Source organism: Otolemur garnettii, unplaced genomic scaffold (assembly GCF_000181295.1).
Source record: "Otolemur garnettii isolate 467f Iridium unplaced genomic scaffold, OtoGar3 scaffold00098, whole genome shotgun sequence".
NCBI lineage: Eukaryota > Metazoa > Chordata > Mammalia > Primates > Galagidae > Otolemur > Otolemur garnettii.
In genome coordinates this window covers 4,859,168-4,873,473 of record NW_003852493.1, presented here as the reverse complement: position 1 = coordinate 4,873,473, position 14,306 = coordinate 4,859,168, and the positions used below count along the sequence as shown (strand labels likewise).

Genomic DNA, 14,306 nt, shown 5'->3' with positions numbered 1-14,306 from the left:
TTAACAGCCACAATTAGCTAGTGGTAATTACCTTTGACATACCAGCTTTAAAGTAGTCTTTTACTTGAGTTAAGATTATCAGAACCCTAACGTTGTTTTTGTCTAGGTTTCTTAAACAATTATGTCTTTTTTTAAGCCATTTTCCACACTTGATCTTAGCCAAAAGGCCGAGAAGCGATTTAAGCCATTTTCCCAGGAAAGGATGGATTTTTCCTGAGTCATCTCACATTCTCTTTCTTTCTTGCGCCTTCACTCTGGTAGAGTATAATTATGAGCGCATTCTAAGGAAATCATCCAAGTCATGGTAGCTTGCTTACTTGGAACTCAGTGTCTGACCTGACACTGAGGGGCCTGTATTGAATGCAGCTAATCAACTCAGCATTGTGACACTGGCAGTGGAAGGGAAAACAGACAAAATTTGAGTTATGTGAAAAGACTGTATCAATAGCATTAAAAGGATATGACACTTAGTGAATGAGTATAGCCATCTTGGAAAGCTGTGAAAACAGATAATGTACTGAAAATAAGCTAAAGAGCCTTGACATTTGACAAAGATTCTTTGCAACAGTACTGTCCAATAGACATATAATGTAAGCAGTGACCCTTGAGCTAAACTGTTTGATATCTCCCCATTATCCATGTTCACAGAGGGGTCATTACTTTTCATCTTCATGAAACTTCAGCTGTCCCAATGAGGTAGACACATTGAGGATGCATGTTATGGAATCTCAGTAAAGGCCTCCAAACTTGAGTATTATCATGGAATGGAAATTAATAATTAAAAAAAAAAAGATTAGAAGAGAAAACCAAGATTTCCCAATGCAGAGATGTCTGGGATTAAGAGATGAGATGAGGGGAGATGAGTGTCACACACTTTTTTAGGGGCAATGTTAGTTTGGAGAAGGAAAAATGCAGTAAAATGAGAAAAGATTAGACCTTGATAGTGCATAGCCAGTTATTGTAGCATGCCTCCTCACCATATGCTCATTCCATGATAAATTCATGTTCCAAGATGCAATGAGAAATTAAGATGCATGGCATTGGAGGTTCTGGAAAGGATAATAACAAAAGAAACCTGTATAAGAAAAAATCCCAAACAACCAAAAGCAACAGATAGTCTTTTTCAAAGTTTAGTTACTACACACATTTATCTCCCTTATTAATGTGGAATGTTATTCTGCAAATGTATCAAATCTTTACAATTTAAAGTTCCTAGACCTGCTTCTCCTGCTTATATAAGATTTATTCACATAAAGTCTGTTTTGCTAATGGGTTATGAACCCCTCAATTATTTGTTGTTGTTGTATTCTTCGGTTATAAGAATCTAATGTGATGATGTAATGTTGCTATGGCAATGAATATGTACAAATAGATGATTAAGGGTGGGGGTGAATGTGAAATCTTGAGAAACATGTTCGCACATAAATTTCTTTCTAGTGAAATAAAAAAAAATCTTGCATGTAATTTTTTTCTGTTATATACAAGATTTGAAAGAAAGACTTGTTAGGTCACATTTTGAATGATGCATTTCTATTGTTTACATTAAATAAATCAAGAGTGCGAAATATGTTCCAAAGAGTATTTTCTTAATAATAATTTATTTAAAAAGACATTGGATTGAGATTGGGTTAATTTCCACAGGTGTGTGTTTGAGTGTGTGGAAATAAAAAATATAAGTTGGGATACATTTGTAAGGATAAAGGTCTTTTCTTAGTTTCCATGAGGGTGATATTAAAGAGGAAAGCATACTAGAAATATTTATAATTGTCTAAGACTATACTTTTCCAGCTATTAGCATTCAAAATATTGAGGGGGTAACACCTTACTTCAAAGCTTTTATAGTATTGACATTGGAACACACAGAAGAGGAGGGGGAAAATGGTATTTGAAGATCTTCTTTAAATTCTCTTCCAAATAAAGTGCTTAGATTTTTGTTACAGTTACCTTTTTTGTTGTATCATGGAACTCTGCACATGGAATTCAGGTAAGATCAGGTGTGTTCAGGGTGTTCATAGACTCTGTACCAAGAATTCAAATGATTCCGATTCCTTTATTGGCTGGCTATGTATTGACTGACAAGTCATCTAACAACTCTTGGTTTTTTATACTGTTCTTAAGACAAGCTAGAGATCCTTGCCATATGACAAGGATTCTTTACAACAGTACTATCCAATAGACATATAATGTGAGCTAATTATTTAAAAATTTCCAGTAGTCACATTAAAAAGCAAAAAAGAATAGGAGAAATTAATTTTAATAATATATTTTATTTAACCCAACATGTCTAAAATACTATCATTTCAACACATAAGCAACATAAAATTATTGATAATACATTATCAGTAATGATTCTTATTCTAAGTCTTTGAAATCTAGCACGTATTTTCTTTACAGCACACGTCAATTGGATCAGGACATATTTTGAGTGCTCAGTATTCACTGAAGCTCAGCGGATACCAAACTGACAATGCACCACCAGACACTGGAAAACACTGCGTTTGTTTTTAAAAATATTGAAATATTGAAATTATTCAACATCAGACTTAGGGTTATCCTGCTTTTTTAGAACACAAGAAACTTCCAAGCTGCAGCAGATGTTGCTTCCAGACAAAATAAATACGTGGGAGTAAATACCTGACAGTGTAATGCCTATGGATTAAGAGTGCTCTTGTGTATACTACTCTTTTCCATCCTGGTCATAGTTCTGCAAATAAGAGAAATCAAGTTCCATTTACTTTTGAGGAACCAGCCCCAGAAAGCACATGAAATCCTGCTCTTTAGGCTCTGAGCCTCATGATCCAATGGCAGATCACAATCTAGGGTACAGCTACTAAAAAATGAGCAAGCCAAGCCAGTCAGAACATAATGTGTCCTGGAATTTTCTAGCCTCTTTATTTATTTTTTTAAGCATCTGTTTTGTGAGTGTCCAGAGTGCTTAGACTAGTCTCAAATCTCCAGTTTTTGGTTGGTTTGTTTGTTTAGATCCAGGATAAAAACAGAATAAAGTGTTTTATGCATACCAATATTTTGAATCATCCAAGGCGGAGGTGGGAAAGATCCCTCTCCCACTTTGGGACTGTAAAATCAATTATATACATTATTTCACTATAGGTCTTTCACAGAACTCAGAAAGAACACGCAGCTAATTATTTTAGCGCTGAACTAGGTGAATAGGAAAGTAATCTCTTCAAAGCAATTAATTTATATGACGATGTCACTTTTCAAGGGACCCCTAATAGCAGCAGTAACACCTGTATTGTTTTCTGGGTTATTTTGTTGTTCTTTTTGTTCAGGTTAAAATAATCCTATTCACATTATTGTACAGGCTATCTAGATGAATTGAATTTAGACTAATCTTCATTCATTGCTAATATTGCTTTTCCGTTTTTGGTCACTAACCGTACAGGAAGCACACCCATTTGATAGTAAGCCGTCAGGGATTTTACCAACACTCAGTCAAGCTTCTAGTATATTATTTAAAACAATTCTTTCTTTCTCCTTAATCCATGTGTTTGAATCGCCTCCTCCCCACCCCCAGTTTTTCAATTTCTGAAATTGTAGCTGCTGGGATGCCTTCCGTAGGTCAGGTCCTTTACCACCAACCTGGATTACACTTTGTAGACGGCCACATCACCTGGCGCAGGTGGTCCAGCTTTGGTCGCCATTCTTAGAGGGGAGGGTCCCTAGAAGGCATCGGGTAAAAGATGAAGTTTGTTAAGCCCAAACTACCTACGTCTGAAGGCAGTGGGGCAACTCGTTATTTCCAGGGACGGACAGAGAGGGCGCCCTTCCACAGACGCGCGCACAGCCCTGTGCGGTGGTGGGACAAGCATGTGGGAATACTGGGGGGTTACTCGCGACGAAGTCTAATTAGATTGAAGGACCCTGGACAATAAGTGAAAATCAAGAGAATTGGAAGGGGGGATCTGCCTCAGGAGACTAGAGAGCGGATCGTTAGGAAGCAATTGCTGCGTGGTTTAAGTTTTCCCAAAGTCCCTTCCGTCCCGACTCCCCTTCCCGTCCCGACTCCCCTTCCGGGGTATCTCGTCTCAGGGGCTCCGCACTGCTCGCCCACCGCTCGCTCTTTCCTCTCTCCAGCTCTGGGCGAGCTCAGCGCCCAGACGCCCGGCCGCCTTTGCCCGCCAGTCGGCTGCTCCAGGCCGGGGCGGCGCGGGAGGGCGCAGGGGGCGGAGGCGCGGCAGGGGCGGGCTCTGTGGCCCCCCCGCCCCCCCAGCCCGCCGCTGGGGCCAGTGGCAGGAGCGCAGCGCGCCGCCAGCCGCGGGGGGCGTGGGATGGGGGAGGCAGGGGAGGGGGGCGCCCGCGCCGCCTAGAGCCAACTGCACACTTCAAAAGGGTGTCGGGCTGCGCTCCCCTCCCGCGGCCCGGGAACTTCGAAGCGACCCGTGCTGCCCCGGCTGCCGCGCTCCGCTCTGGGGCCTCGCAGCCCCGGCGTGGCCGCCTGGTGGCCATGACCCGGGCACTCCGCTCCGTGCTCCGCCAGGCTCTCCTGCTGCTCGCCGCGGCCGCCGAGCTCTCGGCAGGTACGGCGGGTGATTTTTCCCCGGGGCCCGCGAGGGTGGAAGTTGGGGGTAGTCTGTGGGTGGGCACGGGAGCGGGGAAAGCAGGCGGTCCGTGCAGGTTGACCTGCTGGGTGGAGGGGAAGCACCAGTCGAATCCAAGGGACGCGGGATAGGGCTCAGCGTGGGCACCTGACGTCTGGCAGCTATAGGGTAGACAGGTGTGTTGGGGACAAAGCCACCAGGAGGCGGGATAAAGCTGCAGGGACGTGGGGGTATAAGTAGTGGGGGTGAGATGGGTGACTAATTTGTGGGCAGTTTGCAGCAGAGAGAGTAGGAGAGCGTTTGTGGGTGCGCGCCCAGCTGGGAGATGGGTGGCACCAGGAGTTCACCCTGCAGGGACTGGAGGTCTGCAGGTGCGCTTTGGGCACTTTCTTTGCTGAGCCCCTAAGAGCTGCACAAGGATGATGGCATGGTGGTGGAGGGAGGTGACGACTTAGTTTTGAGTTTTAGGAGTCCAGGGATGCACCAAAAGCCACTGGTGCCAAGGTAGGGAGGCAAGAGTGGGAGCTTAAATCTGTGTGGTTTGCAGCGCACATTGCTTTCGAGGTACGATCTTTACTCAGAGTTCCAGGGAAAAAAAAATTCTGGCAAGCGCCCCAGCATTTATAACAGGTCTGAGCCTTGATAGGCTAAATAGAGCCCTCGACCTAAGCTAGAAACCAAACGTTTCTTTACAATGTTTTCTAGAAACTGGGGCACATGCATTCTTGGTAAAATCATAATGTGCTAGGACTAAAAAACCCTTTAACTAACTATTTTCATTACATCGTCCTGGATTATGTAGAGCAGATTCCTTACTAACTCATTCTTTAAACATTTCAATCAGACGTTGAAGACATTTGCATATAAAAACCTGGTGTTTTTCTGTAGAGTTGTACTTAGTCCGAAGCTAAATTTTGATGCAGTTTTGTTTTCCAAGATGACAATCTGTTTGACATTAATAGCTATACTCAGGGTGGGTAGTTTTCCTCTTAGTGACATGTGCAAGAGAATGTTTTGAATAGTATGATTGCTGTCATGTACAGATTTCAGATGGCCTGAGAGAATTACCAAATCCGTTATTCAAGCAAAAATCTGAATATTGGAAAGGAATAATTGATAAATCCTGAAGATGAAAGCATTCCAGTTATTTTTTAGAAAGGCAGTTAACCCAAGACTCTCAAGAAAGATGATGGGATAAAATGGAATATTTGCCTTTAGAGTTAATAAATTCGTCAATGGGAAGAAAGCCAACTATGGGAAGGTCTTTATAAAAAAGTTATTCAGAACTCTGTTAATTTGGGATACTGAAAGTGCTCTTGACAGTTTAACACCCAAAAAAAAAAAAAAAAAAAAAAAAGTCTTCCAGAGATCACAGTTTTGACTGGGCACCTGTGAAAATGCTTCTGTAAGCTTTTTGTACAACACTTTTTATTTGGGGGAGCTGATAATTTGGCTGCAGACATTTTAACAGACTAAATTATTTTAAAATCTAGCTTGAAAGGTATATTTTGTTATGTGACACTATCTTTAGAAAATTTCAGAGACCCTGAGGATAGCAACATAAGAAAACATGCCTCATTATGTCCTTGAAAAGGCATAGAAAATTTTGACATTGAAATATGCAAAAAAAAAATCATCCATACAAATTTGATTGTTTCCTTAAATTCTGAAGTCTAAGAAAAATGCATGATATGGAGTAACGTGTTTATATAGTAGAGACATATTGACTCAAGTCTAACTTTTTCTACAAACTTTCCTATGTTAAATGCAAGCATTTTTAAAGCTCCTTAAAAAACTTTTACTCCTTTTTGTGCCACGCATAAACAATGTCTATTAGTATTTGCATTGTTTATTCTTAAGTTTTTGCAAATCTTTGGCTATTTAGTGGAGATTCAAGGTAGTTTTGTTCTTCTTTTTTTTTTTTTTTTTTTTTTTTAGTTGGTTTTCTCACATGGTTACTCATTTTTTGACCTGGTCATTTTTGCAAATCCCCTTGTTAATTATACTAGCCATTTATGAACAGGTGCTTGCTGTTGTTGGAAAGTTATATGAAAAGTCATTTTTGACATGATGACATAGCGAAACTCCATGGCAGAAAACACCACCTTCCAGTTGGCCTAGGATCTTAAATATCTGAAAACATGAGAAGCCAATAGACCGTTTTTGCATTGGCTGTTCCCATCTAGTTTTTTAATGTCACCTTAGAGATGTCATACATTGACAGTAGACAAGGGACCCAGGTTCCTTTTTGCACATCCCAGTAGCTGTTGGAAACTTAGGAAAGCTATGTCCTAGTCTGGACAGGACTTTTTTTTTTTTTTTTTTTAAATGAGGCAGCTCTGAGTTGCTGTGATTGTCTATGTTCTAGATTCCTTGATGTTTGATAAAAAGACTTGACTCAGTCTCACAACATTTATCATGTGTACTAAACAAATAATTGACAGAAAATGCCTGAGAGTCCTCCACTTTGATGCTGTGATTTGGATGTTGTGTAGACTTACACACTGCATTCTCTTCCAATTTCACGAACATTGTCTTTTGATCCAGACAGCATTACTGACACTCTAGAAAGCTATAAGCTCTTACTCTAAAAGTGAAAAGAGAAGTAATAACCAGGTTGGGGGTGGGAGTGTCAGGTAGTGGGAATCCGCCTCCCCCCAACAACAGTTAGCAGTTCCCAGTAAGGGTTCTCAGCAGTACTTCTGGAAGTGAAAGCGAAAGCCTGGGGCTAAGTCTATGAGTGCAAAAGATTTCTGCCACCTTTGCCCTTCTTTAAGCACAGTGATTTGTTTGTTAATTGACATGCCAAGAGGCTCTCTGCTTCGAAGGAAAAGGCATCTGTGGCCCAGGAGAAACTCTGTGCAGAAGCCCTTGGTGACTTACTTCTTGGATTGCACTGCCTAAACCTGTTAGCTAGTTACAGGAATATAAAATAGAGATTTTCTCTCAATTACTAAACTTATACAAAAAATAAAGGATTTTGAGGTGTGAGATGAAGTGAGGAGTTAAGGATGACACTAAATTTTTTTACCCAAGCGATGGAAGAGTGTACCCCTCACTGGGATAGGGCAGGCTGATGAAGAAGCTGATCTGGGAATAGGAAAGGGATGGTGGCAGATGGAACTCAATTTTGGATATGTTGAGTTTAAAATGCCGATTAGACACTGAAATGGAGATGTCAAGCAAGCTATTAGGTCTATGGTCTGGAATTCAGGGGACACATTTGGGCTGATAATAAAAAATCGAGAGCCAACGGCATGTAACAGATAATTTTTGAAAGATGCATTAAACAGGGCTACAGACTTCACAAATAAAACATGGAACACCCAGTTAAATTGAATTTCAGATGCACAATGAATAAATTTTTAGCTTAAGTGTGTTACAAATATGACATGGGACACATATATTAAATATTAGTTGTTTAATTCCAATTAAACTGGGTGTTCTGTATTTTTGTCTAGCAAACCAACACATGCAAAAATACTGGTGTACACCTGTAATCCCAGCTACTCGGGAGGCTGAGGCAAGAGAATCGCTTAAGCCCAAGAGTTTGAGGTTGCTGTGAGATGTGATGCCACAGCACTCTACCGAGGGTGACAAAGTGAGACTCTGTCTCCAAAAAAAAAAAAAAAATACTGGTGTACAATGAATTGTTCCTGATACATATATTCCTGCCTCTTTATTAAAAAGAGAAGTGAAGAACCATTTTCTGTTCCTTGTCCCTTAAAACTTCTCCTACTATCTCTGTTAGTCCTATTGTCATGGGCATCTCTGAGTGGGTCACTCCCAGTTCTTTGCACAGGGTGACCCACTGCTTCTGCGAGAACCAGAGGGTACCTAGTCTTTCCTAGTCTTTCATGAATATTGACATATGAAAGTATGTGTGATAAAGAGGATAATTCTCTTAACTCCCTAGAAGTGATTGTTACATGAAAGCAATTGGTTTTTCCCAAATGTACTGTCTTTTGAAAGTGGTTGTTATTTGCAGATACATTTTTAGAGTATTTTTCTTTGGAATAAACTTTCATGTGCTTCTTTTTTAGGGTAAATGCTTCCAGGCAGTCTTTGAGATCCAGTTTGTTGAATTTTTCTTGGCAGTACTTGTATCTCTTGCTGTAGATAAGAAGGTTAAGAGTAGAGGAGTCGGGCTTAGGGAGGGCATTGAACTACATAGGGCCTGGTAATCTGATGTGGTTTGAGGTTTTAGAGCTTTTTTCCTTAGAGAGTGATGGCAAGTCCTTTGGCAAGGGGACATGGATACACAAATACCAGCTAGAAGTTTTTTAGTTCTTGCTCTAGCTTAGTCTTGACCTACAAGGGTGGCTACTAAACGATTAGTGTTATTTTCATTTTGAGATTTGTAGTGGAAAGTGCCGTATAAACAGGCAGCAGTAGGTGTGGATCATTAAAAAACTCAAACAGACATGGTCACATGTATATAAAGGGTTTGTTTTAATACATAATGAAATGAGAAAATTAATTTTCAAATATAAAGTGAACAAGAAAACAAAGGAAAAACTCCAAGCACAGAGTACACTGTGTATCATACTTTGTCATTTACATTTGTGAGGTTTCTTCTTGATTTTCACATTGCTTTGACCTTGTAGGTCTTACATTTTTCAGTCAACAGTCAGAATCTCCAGGGTTATCCTTACATTGTTTAAGAAATGTAGATATGTTCTTAGGTGATTGATATAGAAGTGACAATCATGCTAGAGGAACCTAGGGATACCCAAATACTATCTTGCCTCAGCTCTGCCCTATCACTAGTCAGTCAAGAGGGGATAGCTAGAAAAAGGAGGAGACACAAAGCAAAACAATTTTTTTCCTGTTACCTGAGGCTTTCTTTCCAAATTGCATGGCATAATTCCAATACCATCTTCTTTTCTAAACTCTTAACAGCTAAGTAGCTGAAGGATAAAGAAAAGGGACCTGTGATAAACCAGAATCCTGGATCCTGATGCTATGAAACCATTGAAAGACCATCCGATACCTAGCAAAATGAAGCCAGAGAGGCAGCAGGGCAAAGGCATGCTATTTCCAATACTTCACTTGAGCCCAGCTCCCTTGGAAACTCTGGCAAGAGTTCCGGTAATAAATTCAGGGGCAACTGCTAAGTGAGGAAAATGTGGAGTAGAGTCCATAACAGAGGAGGCTGGGCCTTTTCTTCCACACTTGCTATAGAAAAGTGGTAGAAGTCAGGGCCACGATCTTGAACCCTGTGGCTTTCTTGTTCTTTGAAAGCTGCACTCCTTAAGCGTAGAGGCCATTGGGTTCCCTGAAATTTGAACACTATAAATCACTACTCTTCTTCCTTAGGGATCCAGTCAGAAATAAAGCAGGTGTTGGGGCGGGGGGAGTAGGAAAGTGAACCAGACAGGAGACCTTATTTCCCGAGAGACCCTGGCTCATCAGGTGCCTCTTGAATTCACTGCTCTGATTGGCCAGTCAGGATAAGAAGGTTCTGCTTTGTCCTGGTGCTTCACTTTTTCTCTTCTGCAATAGCTTTCCCTTTCTGTTGTTCTCTTCTGTCTTTTAAGAGAGTAGGCATGCAATGATACTATTTCTTTGGAACTGTTTTAAATTAATCTTCTTAAGAATTCATGGGTGAATCATTCAGTATGACTCAAGAACTTGACTTATTATTATTTTTTTAAACAATTTAAATTTGCCAAGGACTTAAACATCCCAAATTAGATCAATCTACTTTTTCATTAAACTTTTCACATTGGGAAAATCATTAGGATGCTCACATTTTGAGAGAAACATACACTTTCTCCCAATCCATTTTGTCATTCGCGTCTTATGGTTAGTAAAAGGACAAGGATAGATGCCCCATCTCTGCATCTTAAATAGCTTATACATTTTTGTGCAACTCCATAACTGATTGAAATAAAGACTCTGTGGTGAACAACAGTATTAGAAAGACATGTAATCAATCCATCAGGATCTGGATATTTTCAGTAGAACCTCCATTGTTGACTACCTCCCTACATTGACCATCTTCTTAAGTTGACCTAATTTTTGTAGATTGGACATGAACCACACATATGTATCAGTACAGTAGGCCTAGTTCCTTATGTTGAGCAGTTTTTAACAGTCCCATGGGTGGTCAACTTATAGAGGTTGTACTTTAGTAGAAGAGCAAATTTTTAATGTTTTCCACATAAAGATAAGTGTTTGAGATGATGGATATGCTAATTACCCTGGTTTGAGAATTGTGCATTGTATTCATGTATCAAAACATCACTTTATACCCTATAAATATATACAATTATGTGTCAATTTAAAAATAATAGGAAGTAAAAACAACAAAATGTTTACTTTTATAAATGTATGCTTATCCGAGAGATGTTAATGTGGTAATCCAGATGAACACAATTTTTAAAAACCAGATTGTTTTAAAACAGAGCCAAAATGTATTAAAAATTACTAACTCATCACATCTCACAATTTTATCTGATGACATTTTCCTGGCTTGCTCCTCTAGGAGTGTATATTTTCTTCTTCTGTACCATCCCATTATTGCTCTCCAAGAATAAAATTTCCACCCTGTGAATATTTGCCTACTCTGATAGTCATGGTGAGGTTGCATTCTCACTTTATTTCTACTTGCAACTGTAGTTTGTATTTCTAGGAAATAGGCAATATACAAAATTTGAAAGACTGAATAATCATGTAATTATCAGAGCATTCCTTATAGGATAATAAAAGTATAACTGAATGGAACTTAAAAAAATTCTTTCCGATAGCTGTCCTCTAGCTAAATTTTATAAAAAGACACTGCTTTTTAGGCCGGGCGCCGTGGCTCACGTCTGTGATCCCAGCACTCTGGGAGGCTGAGGTAGGTGGATTGCTTGAGCTCAGGAGTTTGAGATCAGCCTGCGTAAGAGCGAGACCCTGTTTCTACTAGAAAAATTAGCCGGGCGTTGTAGCAGGTGCCTGTAGTCCCAAGTACTCCAGAAGCTGAGGCATGAAGGTCACTTGAGCCCAAGAGTTTGAGGTTGCTATGAGCTATGACAACAGAGCACTGTACCCAGGGTGACAGAGTAAGACTCTGTTTCAAAAAAATAAAAAAAGAAGTGATTGCTTTTTGCAGGGAGAAGAAATTGACTCCTTTAAAAAGATTTGAAAGTTATTGTGCCAAATCAAGATGAAGATGCTCCTTTAGAATGTTTTACTCCACCATGAAGATTTTCATTGTATTTCTTTATTTTCCTTTGAATATTTATAGAATTCATAGTGATGGTCCCTTTAATATGTCTAACATTAGGAATTTGAATCCCTCCCCCCTTTTTTACCTTGTTCAGTTTAGCTGGAGACTTATCAAGATTTTGGCTTTAGTTTTATTAATTTTTTTTTGTTTTAGAGTTATTTTCTGCTTTTCACTTTTTTCTTCCTTATGCCTACTTTTTGGGTTTAATTTATTATTTTTAATTCTCACTTCTTTATGTGGTACCTTATATTAACTATTGGCAACATTTTCTTACAGGGTCAGACAGTATATATTTTAGGCTTGGTGAGCCATATAATTTTGCCTGTGTAGTATGAAAGCAACTAAAGTTAAAATAGAAACAAATAAGTGTTGCTTTATTTCAATTGAAATAAAGCTTCAATAAAACTTTATTCATAAGTGGGCCAGCAAGTTGGCCATGGTTCATACATTTAAGGCCTTTCTTCTTTTCTAATATAATTAAGCTTGTAACATAAACCTGTAAATTTCCCTCTTGGCAGCTGCTTCAAGCTTATCCATAAATTGTGGTATGTTATGTTTTCATTTATATTGAGTTTAAAATATTGTCACACATTGTTTGCAATTTTTTTGAGCATGTGTATTACTTGGGGGTGTGTTATTTAACTACCAAACATTTTGTTAAAATTATGTTATTGAATTCTGCTTTAAATCTACTGGGGATGAAATAATCTATAACTTGATGAATATGATTTCTGATATTTTGAATTCATTTGTCTTTGTTTTATAGGCTGGCATGTGTCTGAATATATTTCATATGCACTTGAAAATAATATATATTTTATTTTCAATGAGTGGAGTGTTGTATAAATGTCAGTTAGGTCAAGTTGCTTGACAGTGTTATTGAAGACTTTTCTATCTTTACTGGTTTTCTGTTTTCTTGTTATATCAATTATTGAGAGGAGATTGTTGATGTTTCTCCTTTACTTGTTGATTTACCTACTTTTCCCAATTTTTGCTTCATGTATTTGAAAATTTGGGGGGTACATGCATTTAGGATTTTTATATCATCTTGTAGCATACTTATTATTGGGAAGCCTACTACTTTTTCTGGTGTAATATTTGTTATTATGACATGCTTTTCTTTCTCATTGATAATATTCCTTGCCTTGAGATCTACTTTGTCAGTATAACCAGCCCACCTTTTGTAATCTTAAAACTTATACGTATCTTTATATTTAAATTGAGTTTCTTATAGAGAGCTATGTTTGGGTCCTGCTTTTTTATCCTGTCTTACTTACCTGTCTTTTAATTAGAACATTTAGAACATAATACATTTAATATATTTATCAATGTGGTTGTGTGTGAATCTGTTATGTTATTATTTCTATATCATTCATGTCCCCCTCTTGTTTTCATTTGGTATAACTGATGAAATATAATATTACATATTATTTTCACTATTAGTTTCTAAGCTATTACTTCTTTATTTTATTTTTAGTGATTTATCCAAAATATATAATATCCATCTTTAAATTATCATAGTTTATTTACAAAACTTACCATCAGATGCCTCCATTTCTCTTTTTGTCTTTTGTGTTATTAATCTTATATGTTTTATTTTATAAACCTTGAAATACATAGTTTTTTTGCTTTAATATTTTTATATTTTAATAAGTAAAAAATGAATATAGTATATTATGTTTACCCATCTTTTCATCATTTCCTGTGCTCAGTGCTCTTCATTGTTTTGTATAAATCTGAGTTTACTTCTGGTGTCACTTTCTTTCAGTCTGAAGAATTTCCTTCATCATTACTTGTGATTCAGTTCTGATGGCAACAAATTCTAATACATTTTTGTTTTCCAAAAGTTTTATTTCAATTTCATTTTTCTCTAAAATTTTACTTTTAATATCTTTTGTTTACATATACCACATTTTATTTTATTTATTTATTTATTTATTTATTTTTTATTTATTGTTGGGGATTCATTGAGGGTACAAGAAACCAGGTTACACTGATTGCATTTGTAGGTAAAGTCCCTCTTACAATTGTCTCTTGCTTCCAAAAGGTGTGGCACACACCCAAGACCCCATCCCCCTCCCTCCTTCTCTCTCTCTGCTCTTCCTTTCCCCTACCCCTCTCTCCTTTCTCTCTCTGCTCTCCCCTTCCCCTACCTCCACCATGTCACTAATTGTCCTCATATCAAAATTGAGTACATAGGATTCATGCTTCTCCATTCTTGTGATGCTTTACTAAGAAATGTGTTCCACTTCCATCCAGGTTAATACAAAGGCTGTAAAGTCTCTATTTTTTAAAATAGCTGAATAGTATTCCATGGTGTACATATACCACAGGTTATTAATACATTCCTGGGTTGGTGAGGATTTAGGCTATTTCTACATTTTGTTCATTGTAAATTGAGCTGCAGTAAACAGTCTAGAGCAAATATCCTTATGATAAAAGGATTTTTTTCCTTCTGGGTAGATGCCCAGTAATGGGATTGCAGGATCAAATGGGAGGTCTAGCTTGAGTTCTTTGAGGGTTCTCCA

At 38.4% G+C, this 14,306-nt stretch overlaps 1 protein-coding gene across 3 annotated transcripts in view; it reads left to right on the top strand.

Moving 5' to 3' along the window:
* Positions 1-4,237: 4,237 nt before the first annotated feature.
* ACVR1C (activin A receptor type 1C) overlaps positions 4,238-14,306 on the top strand; it is a 106,297-nt gene continuing 96,228 nt past the window's right edge. For all 3 annotated transcript variants that reach the window (XM_023516818.1, XM_023516819.1, XM_012808980.2), the window contains exon 1: positions 4,238-4,541. In XM_023516818.1, coding sequence (XP_023372586.1) covers positions 4,469-4,541 — 73 coding nt within the window. In that variant the 5' untranslated portion in view covers positions 4,238-4,468. The remainder of the gene's footprint in view (positions 4,542-14,306) is intronic.